Source organism: Syngnathoides biaculeatus, chromosome 3, assembly GCF_019802595.1.
Source record: "Syngnathoides biaculeatus isolate LvHL_M chromosome 3, ASM1980259v1, whole genome shotgun sequence".
Classification (NCBI taxonomy): domain Eukaryota; kingdom Metazoa; phylum Chordata; class Actinopteri; order Syngnathiformes; family Syngnathidae; genus Syngnathoides; species Syngnathoides biaculeatus.
Window position 1 is genome coordinate 8,518,336 of NC_084642.1, and position 27,042 is coordinate 8,545,377.

The following is a 27,042-nucleotide window of genomic DNA, read 5'->3' on the forward strand; positions in this document are numbered from 1 at the left end:
CCTCCATATGGATATGGATATATTTAGAAGAAGCTCACCATGCCTGCCAGTGATGTTGTACTGAACGCTTTTGTTAAACTCTTTTGGTGTTTTAATTCTCTTTCGTCCAGTGTGAAGCTGCTCCTTGGGTATAAAAGTAGGAGTTGTTTTGAAGGTTTGGAGTTGTCATAATATCTGTGCTATATTCCATTAGCCTGTTCCTCGGTGTTTAGCATGCTAGGTTTGCATTACGCGAGAGGACTTTGTATATTTAAATGCACAAATGTTTAACCAACATATAAATGGGCCAAAGTTTTATTTTCCTTTGTTGTGCATGGCCATTTTACAGTAAACTTCAACTGGAAGTGACAAAAAATTATCAACAGATTGCAGCCAGCACGCGTCGGCTCCTGTTTGGGAAACTGCGAGTGAGACCACTATGGAATACTTTCAAAAGTGTCTTATGTAGTTGAATGAATGTTTCTAAAGTGTGTGGGAGGGTTAAAACCATAAATTACAATGGCAGTTACAATGGGTTGTTTTCACTGACGTCACGTTTTTAGCTGAATTAGCCACACACCACTGTGCGGCGCCATTTAAGCTCCCTACCTAACGCGTACCCAGTGTGGAAGTCTACGGAATAGTCTCGCTTACTGCTTGTGTTTTTGTATTTCACGGACGTCTCGGGACTCAAGTACACAAGAGAGGACTTGCTAACCATCAGAGAGCCTTCTTCTGACTTTTTTTCAAAAACTCTCGCAAATGCGCTGAAGCTTTTTCCAGAGTTGCTAGTCGCTAGCTCTTCAGAGCCTCGCGATCCGGTACACAAGTCCGGCTTCGTATGCGGGGACTTCATCTAACACTTCCGACGAAAGACTTTGGACGTTCTGCGGCTCTGTGCTTCACGGAGACTTGGCTTTGTGGACGATTGCCCGACGCTGCTATCCCGCTACCCGGTCTCAACCTCTATCGTGCTGATCGTGTCGCCGAGCTAAGCTAACAAGCTTAACCGATACTCTTTTCAGAAGGCCGACATTACAGTCAAAATCATTTTTTCTTAGTCACTTGAAAGATTCGAGAATTGTTGTGAAATACTGGATTTGTTTATTCTTTTGTCTTTCTGCCACGGTCATCAAATTTTAAACAAATAAACATTTCCCTTTGCTTGCGGTGAACTAATAGACGGGTTTTACTTTTTGAAAAAAAAAAAGTTTGCCTCGATATTGAAAAAAAATAATATTCCACTGCCTTTCGTTTTCCGCGTTAGCATACAGGTAAGTGCTGCTCCTTTGTGATTTTTGTCACATAGAGTAAAAGATCAATACTGTGCCCACCCAATGTTGTCCACCGTGCCTACGTATGAGTAACAGAGCTCAGGGATCGAAAATGGCCGCCGTTCGAGGCAGCCCAACAGGTGACATCACGTAAAAACAACCCATTGGGTCTGGTACATATCCTCACATGAATCGGGGGCTCCGGTCACTCTACTTTGATATTTGCTGTTATTTCCATTAATTTCATGAACGGCGTATCGAGGTACGCGAGCCTCGGCGCTGCCCTTCTGGACGGCGTCAAACCGTCGGCGTCATTCGCTGCCGCGTGACCGTCTGTCCCTGCATCCACCTCGTCTCTAGGCTGGCACTCGTAACTTTGGGATTCGGATGCGATGTGGGCGGAGGAGTACATTTCGATCTGCGGCGTCGGGTTGGCCTCTAGGTAGCGGCTGTACTCAATGGGTGTGAAGCGTAGTAAACTGGACTCCAGCCTGCTGGGAGGAGGGTTGTTAGACCTGAATGTCCTCGGTTGGGTGGCCATTGTAAGGTAGAGGTTCGAGGGTTGGGTAGGAGGAACAGCGGATGCTTGGGTGGGAGAGGATGGCGGCGGCGTGGGTGATGATGGAGGCGACGTGGGCGAGGAAGGCGGCGTGGGGGAGGAAGGCAGCGGGGGTAGCGGAGCGTTTGTAGGGGATAAAGGAGGGTCAGGGGGGAGCGAAGCAAATGTATGTGGCGAGGAGAGATCTGGGGGTGGTGGAGGTCGTATTTGGGGTGGAGGCGGTATGACAAATAAAGGTTGTTCAGGTGGGAGGTGGTTTATAGGATGGTGATGAGTTGGTTGATGCACAATAGGAGATTCAACGTCATGCCGCGGTACTTCTTCAACTCTGTTTGAACAGTCACAGGTTAAAACAAATAATACCTCCCCCGCCCACCCACCGCCGGGTTTCCTTGCCCGCGCCCTTCGAACAAGTCGCATCTTACCGTGGGAGCGTATTGCAGACTAGTCCTTTCTTCTGGAAGTCCAAATCGTCGTCTTCACTGCTCTGTGTGGACATAAAATACTTGAGCTTGTCTTCTAATTCATTATTCTAGGAAAAGGAAAAGAGGGAACAAGACCGTCATGCTCACGCAGAGACTGCAGCCACCACATGCGGGGACGTCCGTCGCTCAAAGTATTGAGCGCTCAGCACCAAAGCGACAGACGACTGCACGAGGCCGGATTGAAGGCACACAATTACACGCAAACGCACGTAGTCTTACCTCGCACTCCACCATTGCGATTCGGTCCAGCAGCTCTGAGATGAACATGTCCTTCTCGGCAACTTGAGCTCGGAGTGTTTGCACCTTCGGCGTTTCAGGAAGAAAACACACATTGTCATGACGTCATCGTGAGCGACAATAAAATGAAAACATTGCCAGGTGTTCACGTTTTGGAGCATGAAAACAGAAACACTTTAATGCAAAAGCAAACAATGAAGATGCACACAGCATGCAAAAATAAATAACAACAATGTGTGATACAGTTGGATTTCTTTAATCAGTTTGTTGGAAATGAGTCATAGAAATAGAATTGAATTTTCACCTGTATAACTTAAGAATTATGAATTATCACTTCATTTGATTTGCGGCTGTTGCCTGTTCTGTTGCATGTGAAATCTTTTCATTCTCATTGTTGTCCGGAATCGCTTTATATGTATCTTACAGCTGTGTTAAAACACTTGTACAGTGAATACTCTTTTCTCGAACGTCCCTGTCCTCGAATAAATCGGATTTCGAACGAAAAACTGTTTTTTTCTTCCTATTGAGGACTATTAACCCCCAATCATGGCTCCAAAGAAGTGACACTAGATAAGTTCTTTGGGAAAAGAAAAGAACTTCCAGGGGGTGAGTCACCCCCGCTGAAGAGATTTTATAGTTCATGGTTTTGCATTGATTATTTTCTCGGGAACTTTAATAATGCTCTGTCCCATTAGCATTTCTCCATTTTTGTTTTGTTTCAAAGATTTCGTTAACTCGAGTTATGAGTTAGTTTTTGTTACTTTTTGTAAAAATAAAAACCAAAAATTTTTTGCCCCCCCCCACTCATTATTGCTTGTTTAAACTTATTCTGCACTTTTGTTAACAAAAAATTTTACTAGGCTAGGGGCCGAGTCGCTACAGATACGGCAATGCGCTCCCAACCTAGCCTACTCTACTACTAAAGCATAGATTTTAAGCAAAAAATAAATATATTTCTTAAATTATTACATTATATAAAGTATTTTAACTATACGTGAACTTCTACTATTCAGTTTATTCTCAAGAAAAGGTTAAAAAATCTTTTAAAAAGCCTATATTTTTTTAGGCTTGGAACGCATTCTTTCTTTTTCCATTCATTGTAATGGGAAATAATGATTTGGGTGTCGAACAAATCACCTCTTGAACCGCCTTCTGGAACGGATTTGTGGTCGAGAACCGAGGTTGTACTGTAGTACTGTACTGTGTAGTAAGTACAAAAAGAAAACTAATCTGATTTGGTCTGTTCACTAAATCATACATAAACATATCAGATGGCCGTGAACAATTGGACAGTCCCGAACAAATTACAGTCAGCGATTTTGAGGCACGGACCTGGTGATTGATTGTCCACGTAACAACTCGCTGCAATGGAAAAACTACGTCGCTCGGTGTTCTTATCGGGAAACAACGTTTTGAGGTCCCACAAATACTCTACAGTATTATCATCAATTGACCCACAAACCACATGGCGCGATTCCAGCACCTACTGAAGCTACATTATAATAATACATAGAACGTAAACAGGTAAGGGTGAGGGGTGGATATTGAAGAACGTAGCCACATATTTGATACGATGTCCTTTTTGATTGGCTGTTACATCTGTGACATAGCAACGCTGTTCACCAGCGATGTACATTTTCAATTGCAGCAAAACGAATGGTGGAGAGTCAGCCGGTCACGAAAACTACTACGAATTCTGCATGTTGCACATTAGTTCAGTCCTTTTGGACTACGGGGCAAGTGAAACCACAACTTTGTTGCCGCATGTACATGTAAAGATTCTTTAGCAAAGCATATATTTGCTTCATGGCTTCCCAACTGGTGTCACATCACGATCAAGGGGACGCACGTTACAGCATTTTCACTTCTTTCACAAGCAAGGAACATCAAACCAAAACAAAAAACAGGAGTCTCATTTCATCTCCTGTTTTCAATGCACAACCTCAAAAGAATTTTTTTATCGTCTCACCTCCTCGATCATCCCTTTGACCTTCCGCTGTTGGCAGAAGACCATGTCGTTCAAGTGTTTGATTCGCTCTCTGAGGCCTCCGGCTTCCCTTTGCAGCTCTTGGGACCTGCGAAGCACAAATAGTCATTGTTAGCACCGCCCGGTCTCTTGCCGCCAAAGCAAAACTCGGAAAGCAGTCGCCGCTCTGAACACTGATTCAGGGATGAGAATGACCAATTTGGAAAAACAATGAAAATGTCTTCCTTCGGCAATGCGTGCATGGGGGAGACTTTAAAGGAGGTGCCCCCCCCCCCCCCCCTTGGGCCCGAATTTTTTTTATAAAAACACACTGTTAAATGGTGACCTCTGGTTACTTCTAACAGTGTAAATACAGGGCAATCGTAATATTTTGAAAACTTAAAATATGAGTCCAAACAACCAAAATAATTTTCCTAAACTTCAGAAATAAAAATGTAGACCGAGTGAAATTTATATCAAACACTACTGCACTTACAAGTTATACTTCAGAAATAAGTACACAAGTAATTTGTTTAGAGAGAGAGAGAGAGAGAGAGAGAGAGAGAGAGAAAAGTGAGTGATAAAATGCGTGATCTACAAGGCTACAGATAGGCCTAATCGTATTAACAGTTGTCAATTATATAATATTTGAGAAATTTACGTCCAACTTACTTTTTTGTTTCCTGGTTTGGATACGCTCCTTGATAATTTTTGCTCCTCTGCTTCCATAATTGATCATATCAGAACACAGAGTGCACAGCACTTTGCCAGGAAGGTCCACTTTTTGTAGGTGTTCGGTTAGACATGTTGATACCGTTTTTGTTCCTATCTGCGTGGTTGCACTTTTTTCTAGCCATGCCCATCTGAAACAGTTTTTTCACCCCGTGGTTTTTATCAATTTCTCTGGCACGATCTTCATCTTTTGGCTCAAAGACTTTCGCCATACTGGCAAACATGCAGACCGCACGATAACATACGCGTACGTATGTCTATAAATTGTAACTATGCCGTAGTAAACAGAATGCTTCTCTATGCAATGTTAACATCAGAGTTAAAATACCGATGAAATACCGCCAAAATTCTGCCGGAAATGGGAATGTCGTTGTTATTATAACCACCAAATTTAATGCAAACAGATAGCAATGCCGTTTTCCGCTATCACAGCTGTGACTCATTTCACGACGAGCGTTGCCGATAGATGCTGGCGCCCGGTCTTCATCACAGCCTCGCCCCGCGTCAAGCCGTACAATTTTCTCAACGGATTTACACGTTTCACAAAAATTACATTTTCAGCTGAAATAATAATTAATAATTCTCATCCCTGCTGATCAGACATTCAGCGTATTGTTTTCTTTATGGCCTTTGATGGGACACCTTTTGGCCGCAGCTCCATCTGTTGCATCGCTCGTCCCCAACAAGCGAAGACGCCGTTCACATTCCTGCAGTTTCTGAAGGAGCTGACTCTTTTCCTGTGAGATTGATCATAAGATTGTCATGCCTCTATTAAGGTGTTGTTGTGGTTGGTTTCGCAATGCTTACCGTTCCCATGCAATCAAGCAGACGCTCAAGTTCACCAATCCTCTGATCCCGCTCCGCAATTTTGGCCTGTGCGCTCCTAAGATTCATCTCGGCTTCCTCCAGTCGTCTGATGTAGTCATCTAGTTGTGCCTGTGTAAGCAAACAATTAAAAAACTTTTTTTTTTTCCTCTGGGACTTCTTTGAAATTGCCCAACACATGTTCTTATGACCCGTGGGTTTGTGTCTTTTGGCGCTGGATGTATCACGGCGATCAAAAAGTGCAGAGTACAGACCTGGAGTATTTCAATCTCCTCCCTGTGTTTTCTTTGCTCTTCCAGCAGCTTTTCCTGGTAGTCTCTTTCCAGCGCCATGGAGAGCTCCATTAGGGCCCGAGTGTTGGCTTCCCGCGACGCTTCCACCTGGACAGCAAGAAAAAAAAAAAAAAACAACAACCATTGCTGTTAGCACTCAGAGCTGAACTGAAAGTTATTTAAAGCCTACAGGCATGTGATTCGCTAAAGGGAAGAAAAAGTGAATGTAAAAATGTTTCCATGTTGCCGTAAAGAGAGTTCTGGTCGGAATGTGGAAGTGGTACATAGACCATAGTTCAACAGATATTAAAGACGTACACTAATATTTGACCTTCTGCTTTTTCCACTTCGAACAGTAATTGTGGTAGAAAACTAAACTAAAATTGGATGGCCAATATAGAGCTTGTGCACCGAAGTCACGTGACTGGCCATATTGACGATCGTGGAAAGCATTTTTCAATCCTAAATCGGTTGGAGACGACATGAAAATATGTCTTACAGCACGACATCCAGAGTTTTGTCCGATACCGTTAAACGTTTAGAAGGTGATCATAAACGAAGGTACGTGGAAAAATGAAGGACATTTGGCATACAGGACCCATATTTAATGCCGAAGTCGATGTTTTCGCCGATAAGAAATTGGACTGTTAATCCGCATCTGCTTGTCTTGGACAACTGGATCTACACGTGGATCTGGTGAGTAAGTCGTCGAGATTTACACGGAAGGGTTTGAAAGCGTAGAAAAATCTGGACGCATACAAATACTTCATTGCTGGATCTGTTCTCAATCAAGAATAAATCCCACATAGTGATGGAGCCACTCAGATTTTTTCCATACAAATACCAATATTTCAATAAATGACCCCCGGTTTTACACAAACTCGCATTCATTAACTATGATTGAAAAAAACAAAAAGCAAGTCAGGGCCTCCATACACGGAAGCGTGTTGCGGCCAGACGTTAAACTTTGGTAAACTTCTCCATGAAAGACTCTGCTTTTTTAAATATGCATTGTTCTCAAATGAGTCCAATGCGTATTTAAAAAAAGGAAATAAACCGCTGGGATGGGCCTCAGCCGCCGTACACGGAAGCGTGTTGCGGCCACACGTTAACCTACGTAAATATATACGATATTTTCTGGTCTTTTAAGCTGGTATTCGATAGAATGACCACTTTGAATATCTGTCTCATCTGTTGTAATGACCCACAGAACAACAAGTCTCGGGCATTGTGAATATCCTCCTCCGGTTCAATGTCCCCCACACTGTTGAGCAGCTCTTTTTAACCGGCAATATGGTGCCGTGAAAATGGTGACTTCATCAGAGATGCCCGTAGAGTATAATGTGCTAAGATCATAATTTGCAGTTTTGACTGACACTGGAAGTGAGGTATTAGTTTAACAATCACAGTGTAAGGAAAGTACATTTCCTACGCCAACTAGTTCAAAGTTCAGTCCACAATTCCAAAAATGAAGTAGCTCAGTCCATAATTAAAAATTTTGATCTAAGTTAACCAGTCTGCTCGTTCAGGTGTACTGTACACCTGAACTGTATCATGCTGAGCTGTTCACATTGTGAATGTGAGTGACACCTTGCACCAAATTAGAGGTTCTGGATTCAGATCTAGACTCGGGGCTGCGTGAGTGGAATCTGCATATCTTCCCCTTCGTTTGAGAGTATGAAAATAAGACGGCTGTGCCAATTGGCACAGACTGTGGCATCAATCGACAATTACAGTACAGTATAAACATTTTTACGTGGGTTCACTCACCTGTGGAGTTTTGTTATTTGTCACTGTGGATCCCTGTGCCTTGCTGATTGCTTTGCTTGTAATTACAGTGTCCCAGATACCAATATCTATAACAGATACTGATACTTTATGACACAACATGCGTCTGTATTCACAGTCTTTTATTTGTCTCAATCAAGCACAACTCGTCTAACGTCTCCCATCAGACCGAGTTGTCACACGAGCCACGGGTGAGAACATTTTCCGTGAATGTGTCAGAGCAGGTACTTCCACAGTCGCGTCCCACGTTCCGGTCGAGGCCCGATCCACAAACGTCCTACCTGGAGTCTGAGCGTCTGGTTCTCGGCGTGGGCTGTGGCCAGCTCTCTGTCCTTGTCTCTCAGCTGTTCTTGGGTTCTCTCACACGTGCTGCGCAAAGTCTTCAACTCTTCCCCCGCGTCCACCCGATTTTGGCAGTTATCCAGGAGAGATTTCTGAAAAGGAGACAGCTTCAAGCGAGGAACTGCTCCTTTCCAGGCAGGCGTAGAGTCGCTTTGTTACCTGCAGGTTGATGTTGGATGATATAAGGGAGTTGTTCATCTGATCGAATCGCTCCATGGCCGCCGTGCGCACCCTCACTTCTGACTCGAGAGTCCTCCGATGTGAGTTGGCGGTCTGTCGTAAAACGCACAATGCACGCGTGGCCATTTAGTGCATTGGAGTATTCGCGGCATCGGCGCTGAAATTTTTCGTGACAAGGGCAACACACGGCAAACGGTACCAGTAGTATTCTTATTGCTATCGTGCCGGTCATCTAATCACACGATGCTGATTAGGGTAAGACGTGCGTCTTACCTTAATTTCCTGTGAGAGCTTCTGGACAGACTGCTGCATGCCCCCAAACTGCCCGTACATGCGCTCTCTGACCTTCTCCAGGGAATCTCTCACCTATGTAAAGCACGCAGGTATGACCTTCTCCGACGAACAAAGAAGCCCACGTCAACTGTTTTACTGCTTCGCGCCTGTCCGCCGCTCACCTCCCTGATGTACCTCATCTCGTCATGAAGGTGGCTGACGGTCCACTCCCGCGCCGTCACTTCCTGCTGCCTGTCGGGGTTGCTCCTTTGAACCACGCCGTACATTTTGGGCCCGCGGTGCTGCAGCCAGGGCTCGGCCTGCCCGTTGGTCGTGTCAGGCGGGTGCTGGGGGAGACGAGAACGCGGGGGCTCAGGTTTCATTCAGCCGCGTCAGTTTGGGTGTAACGCGCACTGTGGCAACTTTAATATTCAGCTTAAGGTCATCACGAGTAAAAGAATTCAATCCACTAGTAGAACTCTTTACAAATATAATGGCTGTCAGCTTGGAAAAAAAATCTACTAGTGCAACTTTTGTCTGAGGAGTATGCATTAAAGCCCTATCAGTACACTACTGACTTATGACCTATGGGGTCCCTCAAGGGTCGGTTCTTGGACCTCACCTGTTCAGCCTGTATATGCTACCCCTGGGTCAAAATCTTCATAACTTTAATTTTGACTATCATAGCTATCCAGAAGACACGGAGTTATATTTAGCAGTGTCTCCAGATGACTACAGTTCAATTGAGGTATTGTGCCACTGTTTAAATCAGATAAATAACTGGATGAGCCAACATTTTCTTCAACTAAATCACAATAAAACTGAGACAATTGTTTTTGGCAATAAAGAAAATAGAATTGCTGTTATTAAACACCTGCAGTGTCTATCTTTAAAAACCAAAGACCGAGTCAGAAACCTTGGTGTGCTGATTGATTTCGACCTGACTTTTAACAATCATATCAAATCAATCACAAAAACTGCCTTCTACCATCTGAAGAACATATCTAGAGTGAAGTCTTGTATGTGTCAAGCAGACCAGGAAAAGCTCATCCATCCCTTTATCTCAAATAGACTTGACTATTGTAATGGTCTTCGGAATGGACTCCCAAAAAAAAAAAAAAAAAAAAAAAAAAAGACTATTAAACAGCTGCAGCTCATTCAGAATGATGCAGCTCACGTTCTGACAAAAACGAAGCGGTCAGAGCATATAACTTCAATCCTAAAATCCTTGCACTGGCTTCCAGTCAGCTTTAGAATAGATTTGAAAGTTCTGCTACTGGTCTATAAATCACTGAATGATTTCGGTCCTGAATACATTAAAGAAATGCTTACAGAATACAAACCCAGTAGAGCTCTGAGATCGACTGACTTGGGTCAAATCGTGGAGCGCAGAGACCGAAGCAAACATAGTGAAGCAGCATTTAGCTATTATGCTGCACACAAATGGAATTAAATCGCCAATCGAGGTGAGGTCGGGCCCCAAGTGTGAATGTTTTTAAATCCAGGTTGAAAACTCTTCTTTGCTTTCATGCATTTTAGAATATATCCACTTTTTGATCATATTACGTGCACTTTATGCGTTTTTAATTGTCTTTTTAAAAAAATATTTTGTCATTTTTATTGTTTTTATACCGTTTTAAATGTTTCATCTCTCTGTTTTCAAATGCCTTTAATAATGTAAAGCACATTGAGTTACTTCGTGTATGAAATGCGCTATAAAAATAAATTTGCTCTGCTTTGCTTACTGGGTCACACGCATAGCACTTCTTGTCCTAACGTATAAGCTAGTGTCATGCACTAGTAGTTTCCTGGTCCCTACTGATGGCATGAAAAAACATGGTTTTGCCTTGTTAGCTAACAAGGAAGCTGTTCTCCTACAATGACTGTGATGTCCTAATAGTATGCTAAAGACGCCCTACTAGAAATGTCACATAGTCGTGGATGACAGGAGTGGAAAAACCGCTTGGAAGACAAAGTTGTTCTACTAGTTTTGTGGAAAGCTGTTTGAGCATTTATTCCATATCCTAGATATCCAGCTCAGGTCCATGTACTGTACTAGGACGCGCTTTGTCCTCTTTAGCAAGACAACTTTGGCATACTACTAGCAGGACAACAGTTGATAGAAAACCACTAGATGAAAACTGTGTGCAACAAGTACTACTCATGACATTTCAAAATTCTACCATTTAACATCTAGCGCTTCACTAATAGTACGAGTAGCACGGAGATGTCAACTACTGAACAGGTTTGCCTCACTAGTAGTGTGCAGAACTCTCATACAGGAGTGGAAAAAAAATTACGAGTAAATTATTCTACTTATTATTATTATTACTATTATTATTATCCTACTAGTGTGACCTAGTTGTTTTACTCACACACTGCACTTAATTGTCTTGCTCGTGAGGACAAAGGTATACTAGTACATGAACTCATTTAGATAGAGGCCATGGGATAAATGCTCAAACATTTTTCCATTTGCACCCGGACTCCAGCAGGATTTTGTGTCGCACACGTAATCGTGTGCGCACAACATGAAATATCTACAGCGCTGTTTCTGCTCAATAGTGGAAACAGGAAGTTGTGAACGGATGTTAAAAAAAAAAAAGGGGTTGAGGATGTCATGTTTCTGCAACCCACAACATGAGCTGCGGCCCTTTCTGGCTTTTGGGCCCCCAGAAGACAGATGCTGTGTAAAACAATAATAATAATAATAAGAAGAAGATGAAGAAGAAGAACAAAATAAATAAAAATGTGTCATTTTAATTTGGAGTACAGGAAGTTCTTCTACGTGTACTCCAGTGGTTCTTTGTCATGCTACTGATGTACTTACATTGTACTGTATAATTCATAAATGACAAATAAAGAAACTTGTGCCTTACATATAGATAAATATTTAGTACATGCCACAATTTGGCACTATTTCACTTTGCTGACTTCTAATTTCGTGGGAAATGAAAAGTTGCAGTAACAGCAAGTCACTTTATTTGTGTAGAGGACGTAATAGCAGCAAATATTCACCCTTCAGAAGCTAAAATCCCTCCCGGCATTTCTTTGTCAGTCATTGGTAATTTATTTCTAAAAACTGTTTCCTGTCACTCACCCCCGGATAATTTTTTTTTTTTGCTTTTTTAAAAATTGAACACGCATTAATACCTTTGAGATCATTTTTGATAAATGTCTCGTATTGGATCTGAGAGGATAGTCCAGTGGAAACTCGATTTAATGGACCTGAAAACTAAGGACTTTTGGACTTGACAGAAAACAGTCTCCATTGGAAACTGAAAACGTGCCCTTGCAGCGGCCAGTCTGATGGTTCCAGTTGGGTACTGGCACCGTCACCGGTACACATATTTCCATGTCCTGCTGCTTCACGCCACGGACACGAAGACGAGACACAGGTAACCAAACGGTGGCCATGTCAGTGGGGGCGACGTTCTATCAAATGGAGGTTCCACACTACGGGTCCGCGTGGCCACGGATGCAGTGAGTGTTCTTCACGGTTCCGCCTACCTGCTTGGGCGACTCTCTCCCAGCCGGCCTCTCTCTTTGAACGATGCCATTCCTCTTTTTCCAGCCATCCTGCACAGAGATCATTAATATTACCAGTAAATACCGATAGATCGTGCTGGGTTGAGTTCTGAAAGCATCCAAAATTAACGTTGTTTTGTGCCAAAAAAACATCTGTAAATGTAAACATTCCAGACATAATGTCGATCACTGGAGGCATCAGTCTTCACATGGAGCACAGATTAAAAAAAAAAAAAAAAAAGAGGAGGACCAGAACAAAGACAGCAGTGTTGCCATTTAGACACAGGCCAGCCGGAGAAAAAGGTCCGCTACCGGCTTTTTCTCAAAACGAATTGCTAACTCTGGCTGTTCCAGGTGGTTTAACTACACATTGCTCGACAGTGTTTCTATAGAAGTAGATTAGTGCCACCAGGATTGAAATTTGAAATGTAAAGTGACCACATTTGCAATAGTTGTATTGCAGTGTAATTTTTCAATGTTAACAATTCAACTGGCTACAATTCGCTGTCTGAAATTCACCGTCTGTGCCACCTGGCAGGGTTACTTCAGGTCAAGAACTGAACACCCAGCCAATCCAGTTACGTTACCTTAGTAAGTGACGTCAGGTGACTATGAAAGCGTAACTGCGATCGGCTGGGTGTTCTGCCTAGTGGCACTGATCTTACAAAAAAAAAAAAAAAAAGACTGGATAGCGCATACACATCGAGTTGTATGTCGATTGGTTAAAGCCAGTTGGCCGCCATCTTGGTACTGCCAAAACGTGTGGAGAACATGGTTTCGAGGTTGGATTATGGTGAGGTTTTTCCTCAAAGTTTGGTATGTAGAATTACAACTGGTCATGTAAGCTTGACATTTTTTCAGTTCTGGTAACGAAGGATTTTAAAATCGATTTGGTAAGCCAAAAAAGGCAAAGTGCAAAAGAAAGACAGAACACCATGACTACCAAGAAACCTTAAATATTACCTCGGGCCCGATTTCTGTGACAGGTTAACTTTTTTCCAAAATATGCTGTGAAGGGCAATCATCATAACATAGCAAAAAAAAAAAAAAAAAAACTTTTTTTGTCATAAAACATTACATTTTAAGTCAATCAGTTAGATTAATTTTTGGGAAATAAGGACTCACAATGGGAAAATACATGCTAAATGCATTGTTCATTTGTTGTCTCTGCGACGTTCCATTTCAGACAGAAAATTTAACCTTGTTTCCTTGCATTTGAAAATCAAATTCAATTTGCAGAGTTCTGTATTATGAAATTCATCAAAAATTTCACAGAAAATGTGTTTTCTTGCTTATGCACTGATGAAGTGTGGGAAAATATTTACATCACTTTTTCATGAAAAACCGGCAGCCTATAAAGGTGATGCAGAGAGTGAACAGTGAACAACAACTGTAAATAAAACTAAGTGAATTAAGCTCATCAAAAATTAAAAAAGTCTTTGCAAACAAACTTTAACAATGTCAAAGTAAATCTTTCTAACTTACCTGTGGAATTTTTTCTCACAGCCATGAAACTGGCAATTAACGCACAGGTCGGCATGGTTGTTTTGGGAATATCAAGATGGCGGATGGCTTCGTTTCAGTTTTGGTGGCCAATGAGCAATCCAGTCTTTTTTTTTTTTTTTAAATTAGTGGCACAGACAGTGAATTCTAGACAGCGAATTGTAGCCAGTTGAATTTCAGAAAGTGAATTGTAGCAACTATTGAAAATGTGATCACTTTACATTTCAAATTCAAATCCTGGCGGCACTAATCTACTTCCATACGGTTCCTTTATTATTATTTTTTTAATTCAACCGAAACTAAAGCCGTGTGAGTTTGTCGGACGAGAGTCCGGCGCACCGCTCTGTGTTTTGCGGCCAGGTGGGGAGAACGTCATCGGGCTCACCCGCATCAAATGCGTCGAAAAATCTGCCTTTACGAAGATTATAACGCTAAAAACAACACATCGCTTTACACCGCTCGTCAGCTAGGTAGGTGCACTTAATGTTGTGGTGGTTCGCAAGTGCACATCACCCCTCCCAGCATCACGGTGACATGTACAAACAACTTAAACACAGGTCTTTGGATTAATTACACGGCAGCGCACGAGTAAAACGCTTTACAGGCTCGTTTAGCGCTCATAAAGGTTCTTCTGTATCGTGTGACTTTGGCGTGAAGGACACGGAGCACAAAGAGTCCTCATACAACGGCCAGTCAAGGCCACTTTGAGGAAAGAAGAAAAAAAAAAACTTTTGTAGCCATAAATTCCATTGCAGGCCGTTCAGGGACGTCCGACTGGGGAACAGTGTAAGACGTAGTGACTGCTTGTTGGGCATCCATTTTGTGTCAGGTTGCCACAAACGTGTTTCTCCATATTTGCATGTGCCAGTTATGCGTGCAGTCTTAATCACTGAATTATTTGCGACCCGTAACAGCCTACAGATAATTTATATATGGGGGGGGGGTTTACCATTAGGAAAAGACAAGGCAATTCCAAGGGGACCTGAGATTTCCAGAGGCCCCCGAAAGTCTCGTGAAAACCATCAATCCATCCATTTTCTTTGCTGCTGATCCTCATGAGGGTTGCGGGGAGTGCTGGAGCCTATCCCAGCTGTCAATGGGCAGGAGGCAGGGTACACCCTGAATTGGTCGCCAGCCAATCGCAGGGCACATGGAGACAAACAGGTGTACTTGCAATCACACCTGTTTAGAGTCTCCAATTAATGTTACATGTTTTTGGAATGTGGGAGGAAATCGGAGTGCCTGGAGAAAACCCACGCAGGCACGGGGGAGAACATGCAAACTCCACGCAGGCGGGGCCGGGATCGAACCCGGGACCTCACAACTGTGAGGCCAACGCTTTTACCAGCTGATCCACCGTTCCACCCCCTTCGTGAAAACCGATTAATAAAACTTCATTTAATTTGAAGCAATTATCGGTTTTCTTTTCATTCACACAGCTACAAAAAAAAAACAAACACCACCGTGAGCTCACCAAACGAAAGAATCTTCTCCGATTTGGTGACAAATATAAATATCCAAAATATTTGCAGTTAGACGGAGCGGTTTGACCAAATGACGCCGCCCGCCCACATGCAAACGTATTGTCTAATATTAATAATGACCTTTGACCTCTCTGACGTGATCCAAGTCATCAAAGTTGGCCTTTTATATTTTCGTACGCAAGTCAGTAAGTTTTATTCATACAGCGCTTTTTAAGGGTCACAAAGTGCATTACGTAGTTAAAATACATGAACAAAAACATACATTTAGTAAGAGTGGAAATTATTATTCAACTATTTATATTACTTTTAAAGCCTTACGCCACTCCAGGTTTATTACCTGAAAACCAAGCCCGGTAAACTTCATTTTATAGACGTCCCAAATGTTTTACCTCATTTAATTGCATAACAAATGAAACTTTTGCGCTGTTGTGTCTTTTACTTTCGGGTTTGGGTTTGAACTTAACGCTGACCTCAGCGTAGCGGACACGCAGAAGTCTTTTTATAACCTCCTGAACTTTGTCAGTACTTTGATATCAGCTGAGTAGCACAATATCAGGCGTACTGCTTCAGCTCAAAGCCGGAAATCCTCCGGCACGCATGCACTAACCCGTTGTGTGACCGTCAAAACCACAGGTGTCAAACTCATGGCCCGGGGGCCAGACCAGGCCCGCCGCATGATTTTATGTGGCCCGCGAAGGCAAATCACGAGTATTAACTTCCATGATTTTTGTTAAAATTTGTACCAAAATATCAAATTGTCACATCATAAATGATCATTTTGATATATTGCAAGCATTATTGTGTACCGCACCATCAGCAACACATTAACCTTGATTTTTAATTGCAAAATTTCACGTGCAAATATGACAAGGCGAAAGATTTTTATGGTTTCAGTCAAAACGGCCCTCTGAGGGGAAACCGGAACTACAATGTGGGCAGCGACAAAAAGGAGCTTGACACCCCTGGTCAAAAGGGCCCGTTGATGAAGTTTAAGAACGAAGCGGCTTCAATGACTGAGAGATGAATTTCCGAGTATGCTAATCGGCCGTCAATTCCTCTCAGACCTGCGGCGCTATATTAGACGAAAGAGCTAAAAATAAATTCTAAATAAACTGGTCCGTCTAAAATGATCACGTCTCCGCCTAACGAGCCACTAAACCTGTAAACCTGACCTTGCTGCGCTCAAGTCAGACGCATTAACGTGCGTCATCGGCGTCATCGCGGGCGCCAAACGTGTTCATCGCCCGTCACCGGTCCAGCAACACGTCATCCCTTCCAACGCTCGAGACCACACCCACCAGAAGGGAAACTCGCTCGCTCCCGCAGCGTTATCTGTGTGTGGGTGAACGAGACGGAGACCGTAGTCCCGTCAGGGGTCAAAGTTTTCACAGAACGCAGCGGAGTCTGTGTTCGACTCTCCAACAAACAGGACGGGAAGACAACGTGACGTCTCGCCTCGTCATTCTCAAACCAAACAAAGCGGGCCGGGGCGGTGTCACCCACAGCAAACACCCACGGGGTGGCGCGGTGCCCGCGGCGTGTGCGCACACTCGTCATTGAATCCGCAACCGGCGATCACTTGAGAACACAACTCAACAGCGGCGAAGGAAACGGGGCTGCTGGTGTGATGGGAAAAAGTAGTGCTTTGCCGCCTGTCTTATGGCATCTCGGTGCCAAGTAACGATGCTGAAGTATGTTGAGGAGTTTCATTTAAGCAAAAGTAGGGCTTTGCCACCATCTCGTGGGATCTTGTTGACAATTAGCCAAGTTGAAGTATGTTCAGGAGTTTCATTTAAGACAAAAGTAGTGTTTTGCCGCCTGTCTCATGGCATCTCAGTGCCAAATAATGCTGAGGTATGTTGAGGAGTTTCATTTAGGCAAAAGTAGCGCTTTGCCACCATCTCGTGGGATCTTGTTAACAATTAGCCAAGTTGAAGTATGTTCAGGAGTTTCATTTAAGACAAAAGTAGGGCTTTGCCACCATAGTGAGGAATCTTGGTGACAAGTAGCTAAGTTGAAGTATGTTCAGGAGTTTCATTTAAGGCAAAAGTAGTGTTTTGCCGCCTGTCTCATGGCATCTCAGTGCCAAATAATGCTGAGGTATGTTGAGGAGTTTCATTTAGGCAAAAGTAGCGCTTTGCCACCATCTCGTGGGATCTTGTTGACAATTAGCCAAGTTGAAGTATGTTCAGGAGTTTCATTTAAGGCAAAAGTAGTGCTTTGCCACAAACTTGCAGCATCTGGAGGCAATTTTGCAGGGCATTTTTACAGTTCAGGAGTAGGCATGCACCTTAAAAATGTATACTTTATCACATTTAAATGCGTTTTTAACTGCATGAATTTAAATGAACGCTTTTGAGAGGCAAAGACGATTTGTTTTTAAACGCATACATTAAACACACAAAGATGATTGCTGGAAACGTGCAAAGACCGAGAACTCTGTGCTCCTGAATTGCGGCGAGATATCGGTCTATTTTCGTAGATGGCAAACGGCACGCACTGTGATTTGACGCGCACTATCGCACTCGCAAATCTGTACAGCCGAGCACGAAAAAATTTGTTTTGAGTAGAAATACCGTAATTTCCGGCCTACAAGCCGCGACTTTTTCACACGCTTTCAACCTTGCGGTTTATGCGGTGATGTAGCTAATTTGTGCATTTTTTCTAACGGCCACAACAGGGGGACTCGAGCGGGAAAGGTAAGAATGAGAACGGTGGAATATATGTGCCGAGGAAGTGACTTTTACCGGGCCTGTTAACACTGCGCTAGCGTTAGCGCCGTGCTAGCGTGTTGCTGCTGTGTTACTCAGTGATATTTACTGGTAAGTCTTAACTGGCACTGTCATCATTAGCACTAGTGCGGCGCTAGTGTTGGCGCTAGCTTTAGCACGGGGCTAGCGTTAAACTTTTTCTGTGTATCGTCATTCTTTGTAAATATCTCGTGTTTCAATGTGGGTTTCAATGTGGGCACTTGCGGCTTTTACACAGCTGCGGCGTATGTATGTACCAAATGGTATTTCCTTTCCAAATGTACTCGGTGAGGCTTGTAACAAGGTGCTCTCTGTAGGCCGGGAATTACGGTACATAGATATTGAAAGATGTCACTTATTTTGTGTAGTCTTAACATTAATTTACGTATTAATTTCATAAACGTTGTTAACAAAACATGCTTTCGGAAGCTACAGATCATCTACTGCTGGCTTTCATCAATCGATTGACAATCGATACCGCCGCAAATTACGCTAGATTATAACATTAGCTCTTGATTGCCGACAGGAATGTTTGTTACAATGTATCGCTAGTTGTCTCAGTGTGTACAGTGTCAATAAATGATGATTATGGTACAGTAGAGCCTCGGTTCTCAACCACAATCCGTTCTAGAAGGCGGTTCGAAAACCGATTTGTCGGAAAACCGAATCAACCGCCGCGTGACTTATGTTATTTCCAGTTTTTTTTTTTCAGGGGTTCGTTCGAATTGACGATAAAGCGAGTCGTGGGTGGCTCAACCGGTCGGGCCGGGCGGGTTTTGTTGTTGCCGTTCGAGTACCGATTTTTGTTCGAAAACAGAAGCGAGAAAAAAATCTCAAAATTTTCATTCACAAACCAATTTGTTCGAGAACCGCGTCTGTACTGTATTAGTTAACAACTACATATTCTGGTATAACGACAGGTCTTGAGATTCCATCCTTAATCACACCCGCAACTTTATATCTGCGGGCACGACTGGTGGACCACACCCGTACATTTTTCAAACGTGAGTGATTGAAAGGTCATATCTTGATTTTTGCGCACGCGCTGGCTGATTTGGCAGACGGGCCCACGCCAACACGACGATTGTTCTTTGACAACCGCTCGCCGCATGTGACAATTTCGTTCTCTCTAACCTTGTGGGGAAATGAAAATCTTGCATTTTGTACATGCTTGTTTCCATCCTTCCTTCTTTCCTCTCTCCCATCAATCCTTTTATACCATACGTGTTTAGTAGTTTTCATATCAGCGCTTGGGCTGTACTCCACCGGAATGTGAACCACATGTACGCGGTATTGCACACACGCCCTTCAGGCATGATTACATAACGCAGACCAGACATCTTGAGGAGATTTTCGATGAAGTCTTTTCAGTCATGGCAGGATGCACCTTGGGTAATTGTGGAATTTCAGCCACGCACTGTGTTTAAAAAAAAAAAAACACGACTTACGGTATCTGACGGATGGGGTTTGCGCTCCTTGCTGGCCTCGTCTCCCGGATGGAGAGTCAACCGAAGGCGCCTGATCGTCCTCTGTGGAGCAACAACAAACGTGACAAAGTGCCGTGGACGCTCGCACTGAAGGCAACGAAATGTAAACGGTCGAAAACCGCAGCTGTCCCAGTACTTTTGTCAAACGTTTCATGAAGGGGAATTCTCCTCAAAATTATGTGACAGTTAAGAATGCTGACAAATTAGATGAGATTTCATTTGTCGTGAAATTTAAGAACGGGGAGGGTGGGGGGGTTGGTTTCCTTTTGCGTCCTCGTATTACCAGCTGTTAATTGATTTTTACACTCGTGTGACAGTTGCTACAGTACCGTCATCGAAAACATTGGCGGTATAGTCAGCATAGATTTCATAATGGAATCCAGATTATTTATATTTTGATTATTTTCCCTGCTGCAATCGTACAAGTGAACACGGGGACTTTAACTTTTTTGCGAGTGCTTGCTCAAACACGGTTGAAAATGGTCACAGGGCTGAGGGTTGAACCCGCAACCTTCAGGGAGGGAGACGACCACCTGAGTCAAGCCTATTGTTATTATTAAGAACAAAAAGTATGTACTGAAAAACAATATAAAAAATATATTACATGTATTTTATTATATAGAAAAATATAAATGCAATCTTTGATTTCATGCAAATTAATAAATGTTTGAATATATATTAATCCATACAGATTTTTGACATATTTTGCAGACAATGAATAATAATAATTGTAAATCAAACTATTATATTTTTAAAATATGCCACGCTTAAAAAAATATTTTTTTATACAAGGAAATATGTATATCAACAGTCTTGTCGCTACAAACATATATTGAATATGTTGATATATTTTTTAATTGTACTATTATATGATTATTAACAACAAGTATGTATTGGGAAAAACAATTTTAAATATATTTATCAAAATTGTTTTATCAAATGCAAAAATATAAATGCAATAATTTATTTAATAAAAAATGTTTGAATATATATTAATACATACATATTTTTGTCATACTTTGTATAATATAGAAAATAATGTACACACTTGAGAATAATAATTGTAACTATATCACATTTTTAAAATATGCCATGCTTAAAAAAAACAATACAAGGAAATAACTATCAACAGTCTTGTCGCTACAAACATATTGAATATATGTTGACATACATTTTTTTTACATTGTATTGTGATATAATTAAACAAAAAGCATCCACTGAAAAACAACTGCATATATATATATATATTTTTTTAATTAAAATGTATTTTATTAATTACAAAATATAAATGCATTATTTTATTTAATAAAAATGAAGTTTCAATATATATTAATCCATTCATATTTTTTGATTTCATACTCTGCATAATATAGAAAATAATGTACACACTTAAGAATAATAATTGTAACTAACATTTTTAAATTATGCCATGCTTAAAAAAATTTATACAAGGAAATAACTATATCAACATTGTCTTGTTGCTACAAACATATTAAATATGTTGACATACATTTTTATATTGTACAATGATAATTATTGACAACGAAATGTATTGAAAAACAATTTTATATATACATATATATTTATTACAATTTATTTTATTAATTACAAAACTATAAATGCAATATTTGATTGATTAAAAATTAATAAATGTTTGAATATACATTAATCCATGTATTTTTCAACATCATACTTTGTATCATACAGATAATAATGTAAACACTTAACAATAATAATTGTAACTACATAACATTTTTAAAATATGCCATGCTTAAAAAAAACAAAAGTTTTTATACAACGCAATAACTAGATCAACATAGTCTTGTTTCTACAAACATATAGAGTATATGTTGACATATAGGTTTTCTTTTATATTGTACTATGATATAAAATAAAAAAAAAATTATAATCAGAAATTAAACTTGTATAGTGCTAAAAACTTTTGTTTTTTCCTGATGACTCGACTCGCCTGCAGGTTGAGTTGACTCAATTTGTTTTTCCAATCATCGCAGCAAGTCGAAAGGGCATTTGCGTCCAAAAGGCCGCTTATGTCAGCGCGTTGTTCAAATAATGACAAGCCGACGAGCGGCCAGCCTGCAGCGCGTCAGGCTCGCCTTTGCACACATCCTGCTTTTGCGCTCAGTGTCCGAAAGCGTGCGGCGAAAAAAAAAAAAAAAAAAAAAAAAAAAAATCAAGCGGACGCAAAAGAAGAAGAGCGAAGCCAGTGGGCGAGTGGACGTCCGGACGGCTTCTTACCTCGCTTGTGGCCTCTGAGGAGTCGGCTGTGGTGGTGGTGGTGGTGCTGGAAAATGTGCGTCTGGGCCCGTAGTGAAGCATGTCTTCTCTTGTGTCCACTCCGAGGCCGTGGATCGCGTCCCCCCCCCCACCCGCCCCACCGTCGTCGTCGTCTTCCCCCTCCTCCTCGGTTGAGCCTCCTCCCACGCTTCCTCTCACTGCTCCTTCCTGACTGTCAGAGGCACCACGGAAAAGTTCCTCTCCTGTCCAGCGAGGCGAGGGTCGGCGTGTCTCTCTCACCGGCGGCACAGCGGGGTCATTGTTCGAGTCCCACCATCCACCTGACTGACGAGCTCGTCAATCTCTCAGCGAGTAGGCTCCCTCCTCCTGCCTGAGCTCCCATCCGACCTGTTTGGCCACATTTCACCTACCTGAGCGCCCCGAGAGCAGGACTCGCAGAGGGCGGGGCGGTGGGCCGGCTCAGGCCCGGAGCCGGGCGGAGCGAGAACCTCCCGCTCGGGCCCGGGGCAGGTGGAGCTGCTCGGCGACAGCTGAAGTCAGCGGAGAGAACCTTGACACCGTCAGCAGACAATGGGATGAAACTGGAACTTTCAACTCCATGTCAACGAAACGAAGAATTTAAGTGAGGGCTCTTCATACCGGTTTAGTCGTCGCATACTATCATGGCACTCTCAACAAACCGCCCATTCATCCATTACCCAAGCCGCTTATCCTCACAAGACACGACAGCTGGGTTTGTTCCGGCATGCCTGCAACCCTCGTGAGGATAAGCGGCTCAGAAAAAGGATGGCTGAATGGATAGATATATAAATCTCTCTCTCACTATATATACATCCTTCCATGATTTTCTTAGCCCCTTATCCTCACGAGGGTCGCGGGGAATGCTGGAGCCTATCCCAGCTGTCAACGGGCAGGAGGCGGGGTACACCCTGAACTGGTCGCGAGCCAATCGCAGGGCACATGGAGACAAACAGGCATACTTGCAATCACACCTGGGGGCAATTTAGAGTCTCCAATTAATGTTACACGTTTTTGGAATGTGGGAGGAAACCGGAGTGCCCGGAGAAAACCCACGCAGGCATGGGGAGAACATGAAAACTCCACACAGGCAGGGCCGGGATCGAACCCGGGACCTCAGAACTCTGAGGCCAATGCTTACCAGCTGATCCACCGTTCCGCTGATATATATATAAAATCCGTGACCCTCGACCCTCGTGAGGATAAGCGGCAAAAGGAAATATATATATATATATACACACGCGCACACATTTAATCGGTGACCCTCGACTCTAGTGACGATAAGCGGCAAAAGAAAATTGATCGAGATATATATATATATATATATATATATATATATATACACACACGCACACACAACATGATGTATAGATATAATGTATAGATGATATACATTTTATATGTGTATATATATATATATATATATATATATATATATCTCGACACCTAGGTGTTAAAATTTTGTGTACCATGTAACACAAGCGAGATTGTTGTTGAAAGGGATGCAATGTGGCACCTGTTACACGGCAATAAATCATTGATGATGCCAGCATTCATTTTTAATGTCCCCAAAGAGTGTGTGTGTCTGTGCATATGTGTGTCGTGCGTGTGCATGCGAGCGCATATCGGAGCAGGACAGCAAACAACGGCGGTTGCGATCGTCTCACATTCCTGCCGACACTCCCCGGACATGTTCACGAAGCGGAGGAAGCGGTAATCAATACGGTTTCGACCCTAAAGCGAGAAGTCCAAAGTGGAGAAAAAAAACAACAAAAAAAACAAACAATAATACAAGTGGCGTGTGTGCGTGTGTGTGTGTGTGCTGGCACAGTGGACTTAGTTAATGAGTAATTGCATATCAAACACGATTATGCAATCGGTCAACAAGTAGACGTTTAGTGTCACATGGGCGCCTGTCACATAAAGATAAATGATGCAGCTTACTAGTCACTAGTAGACCAGAAAAAAATACTTTGCTACTTTATTAATATGTCATGCATTGAAAATGACAATTGCTATGAGGCCAAAATATCAATGAGCTCGGAAAACATCATTTTTCTCCCCCCCATACTTGATTTGCAGTGAATTAAAAAAAAAAAATAATAATAATAATCAAGGTACAGTGCAATAATGTTGCATGTACAAGTAGCAGCGGAGTCATGAATATTATTAAATGTAAACAGATAATTGGGAATATGAAATGCTAATGTTGCTGCATACTGTAGTGATGCCTTGCGGGAAGAAGTTGTTCTGTGTCCCCTTACATGTGCAAAAATAAATATGGTCGCATTAAATATTACGATCACGCAAAATATGGCCGCAAAATGGCACTGAGCTCTTCTTTTCATCATCATTCTGTTAGCATTATTGTTTTTTTTGTTGTTGTTGTTGTAGAGTCATAATTTATAACACAGCTCTTGTACTTGTGCACCAAATGGAAAAAAGATCAAATGAAGAAACTTTAAATGATTTATTTTTTTTCATAAATTGTGTTTGATTTGGACTTTATGCGTACGGTATCTGCCTCGGGTGCGTCGCCGAATGTGAAAGCAGGAACAACCTGCTTTCATATTTCTTGCGTTCGCCATCATTGGCATGACTTCACTTCCCGAACGTTCGAGTCATGAGGTCAGAGGTCGCAAGATAATATATAAAAACAGATGGATCAGATACCAGGGTGGCACAGTGGTTCGGCTGGTAAAGCGTCGGCCTCACAGTTCTGAGTTTCCGGGTTCGATCCCTGCCCCGCCTGTGTGGAGTTTGCATGTTCTCTCCATCCATGCGTGGGGTTTTCACCGGTTTCCTCCCACATCCCAAAAATTTGCAACATTGATTGGCCACTCTAAATTGCCCCTAGGTGTGATTGTGAGCGCGGCTGTTTGTCTCGATGTGCCCTGCGATTGGCCGGCAACCAGTTCAGGGTGTACCCCGCCTCCTGCCCGTTGACAGCTGGGATAGGCTCTGGCACTCCCCGGAACCCTCATGAGGATAAGCGGCGAAGAAAATGGATGGCTCAGATACCATTCACCGATACTTAAGACAAAAAAAACATGAATTTGAACATCAATTAACAGGTCCTTGGTTAGTTTAGTGCCACATCATCATCATCATCATGTGCATAAGAAAGGGCTATGTTGACAATTATGATTATGTTAAATGATATTGTATGAATGAAAAGTACTAGTTGTACTGGTAATCAGAATTTGTATTGGTGTAAACTCGAGTGAGTATTCGCACCGGTATTCGTCATGGTATTGTCTGTAACAAATGGTATCAAACATTTCTGCTTATCCACGCATCCATTTTCTTTGCCGCTTACCCTCACAAGGGTCAGAGGGAGTGCTGGAGCCATACCGGCTGACAACGGACAGGAGGCGGGGTACACCCTGAACTGGTTGCCAGCCGATCGGAGGTCACATAGAGACAAACAGTCGCATTCACAATCACACCTCGGGGCAATTTAGAGTGCATGTTTTTTTGGGACGTGGGAGGAAACCGGAGTGCCCGGAGGAAACCTACGCAGGACACGGGGAGAACATGCAAACGCCACACAGGCGGGTCCGGGATCGAACCCGGGACCTCAGAACGGTGAGGCCGACGCTTTACCAGCTAATCCACCCTGCTGCTCTTGTTAGTGCTTTTGTGACTGGGTTTCTATATGCACAGTTCGGAACTGGTGCCTCCAAAATGATAAATACAGTATGTACAAAAAAACAAAAAAAAAAAACAAACTTGCACTTGAACAGCACCAAAAACGTGCAGTGTGCATCCTTGCCCTCTAGGAGGCAGCATGTTACCTTAATCAAGGTGGTCCAAACACTCGATTCTTATGCCTTACACTACTGCATGACATGTTTGGACAACTACACACATACTAGTGAGGCAAAAGTGTGCAGACCTTTGTACGCTACAAGTAACCAGTAGAATTGCAGAATGTAGTGAATGGGCCCACTTCTACTCGAGTACATGACATATGGGTAACGCTCATGGAGATCTTAAGCTCCACGCCTTAGCTACAGTTGCCATGCAAGCTTCCAAAATGGCGACTGGACAGAACAGGTTTGAAGTTGATTCTCTAACGCGTTTTCCAGATGATATTGCGGTAGTTTTTTTTGCCAAATGCGTTAGACTTGTCCAAGAGAATTCTACAGAGAGATCTCAACTATTTCACGCAAGGATATGTACACGGAATTAAGATTTTGGACGGAGCAGGACGCAACGCCAGAGTTACAGCGAAATGTTGGCGAACATTGACACCTCACAAACTTCATATTGAAATCTAATGGGATAAAATAGTGGAATTGTACATAGCATGTGAAGCCAGGGGAGTACTTTTTACTTGGAATATCATCAGTAATATCATTATAGTCCTTGTAAGTGATATAATTCATTTGACTTGGCTCGTAATCGAACGCACTGCTTTGTCTTAAAAGTCCGATGTGATACAATTAAATCAATTCAACTCAGTGAAGATACTTTCCCCTCACTTACCTTCGAACATACAGCCTTGTGTTTGTTGATATTGTCCACATTTAGTTGTACGTGCGCTCTTCCGCGAGCCTTAATCCATCGTAGACATTTTGTCAACTGTGTTTTAGGCTTTGGAAAATGAATCCAGCGGGCCTCTTGTAACCTGGCAAGTTTAGCGTGAGCAAGCATGCATGTCATCAGGAACAATGTCGACAGATGGCTACTCAGGTGCGAGAAGCTACCACGGTACCTGTATTGCCCAACAGCAGATGATGCAGCGTGGTGAGACTACTACAGTGAGTGGACAAGTAATGTATGATATATAATAATCATTAAAACATGACAATAAATTGAAAAAAAAATTGGGCAGCATGTTGGAGTTGGATTTGAAGTTAGCTGTTTAAGAAGTTGAATGCGAGGCGGAAAGAGCTGTTGGAATGTATGCTAGTTTTTTTGTTTCCGTTGCTCGCTAGCGCCTACCCGAGGGAAGGAGTTGCAAGGGCAGGATGATCAGGATTTGGAGGGTTCTCGGAGGATCTCGTCTGCTCTTGTTTTAGTTCGGGTAGGGTGAAAGTCCTCCAGCGTGGGTCGGGTGGTGCCGACAATCCTTTCAGCAGTTTTGATTGATTGATCC

The 27,042-nt window shown here is 42.6% G+C and overlaps 1 protein-coding gene across 7 annotated transcripts; it reads right to left on the reverse strand.

Annotated features, from left to right (window-relative positions):
- Positions 1–147: 147 nt before the first annotated feature.
- On the reverse strand, positions 148–26,841 carry myzap (myocardial zonula adherens protein). 7 transcript variants are annotated; one of them, XM_061814094.1, is made up of 17 exons: positions 26,659–26,841; positions 26,430–26,571; positions 22,200–22,470; positions 21,921–22,131; positions 19,626–19,706; positions 12,423–12,491; positions 9,095–9,259; positions 8,913–9,005; positions 8,619–8,732; positions 8,399–8,551; positions 6,312–6,437; positions 6,040–6,168; positions 5,875–5,969; positions 4,504–4,609; positions 2,517–2,600; positions 2,238–2,299; positions 148–1,744 (listed from the first exon to the last, which is right to left on the reverse strand). In XM_061814094.1, exons 3-17 carry the CDS (start codon positions 22,217–22,219, stop codon positions 1,459–1,461), a joined length of 1,794 nt encoding a protein of 597 aa, XP_061670078.1. In that variant the 5' UTR covers positions 22,220–22,470; positions 26,430–26,571; positions 26,659–26,841; the 3' UTR covers positions 148–1,458. The 7 variants fall into 7 exon arrangements, with proteins under 7 accessions (XP_061670078.1, XP_061670074.1, XP_061670077.1 ...); XM_061814090.1 differs by having other exon boundaries at positions 148–2,140; XM_061814093.1 differs by having other exon boundaries at positions 2,238–2,344.
- Between the last annotated feature and the right edge of the window lie 201 nt (positions 26,842–27,042).

Bases quoted from the DNA above. Each gene is read 5' to 3' on its own strand.
- myzap (XM_061814087.1), bottom strand. From the start codon at position 22,219: ATGACCCCGCTGTGCCGCCG. The intron at 19,707-21,920 runs GTAAGAAGCCGT...GTTGCTCCACAG, and splicing joins CCTCAGAGGCCACAAGCGAG to AGGACGATCAGGCGCCTTCG. The intron at 6,438-8,398 runs GTAGGACGTTTG...CTTGCTGTCCAG, and splicing joins ACCAGACGCTCAGACTCCAG to GTGGAAGCGTCGCGGGAAGC.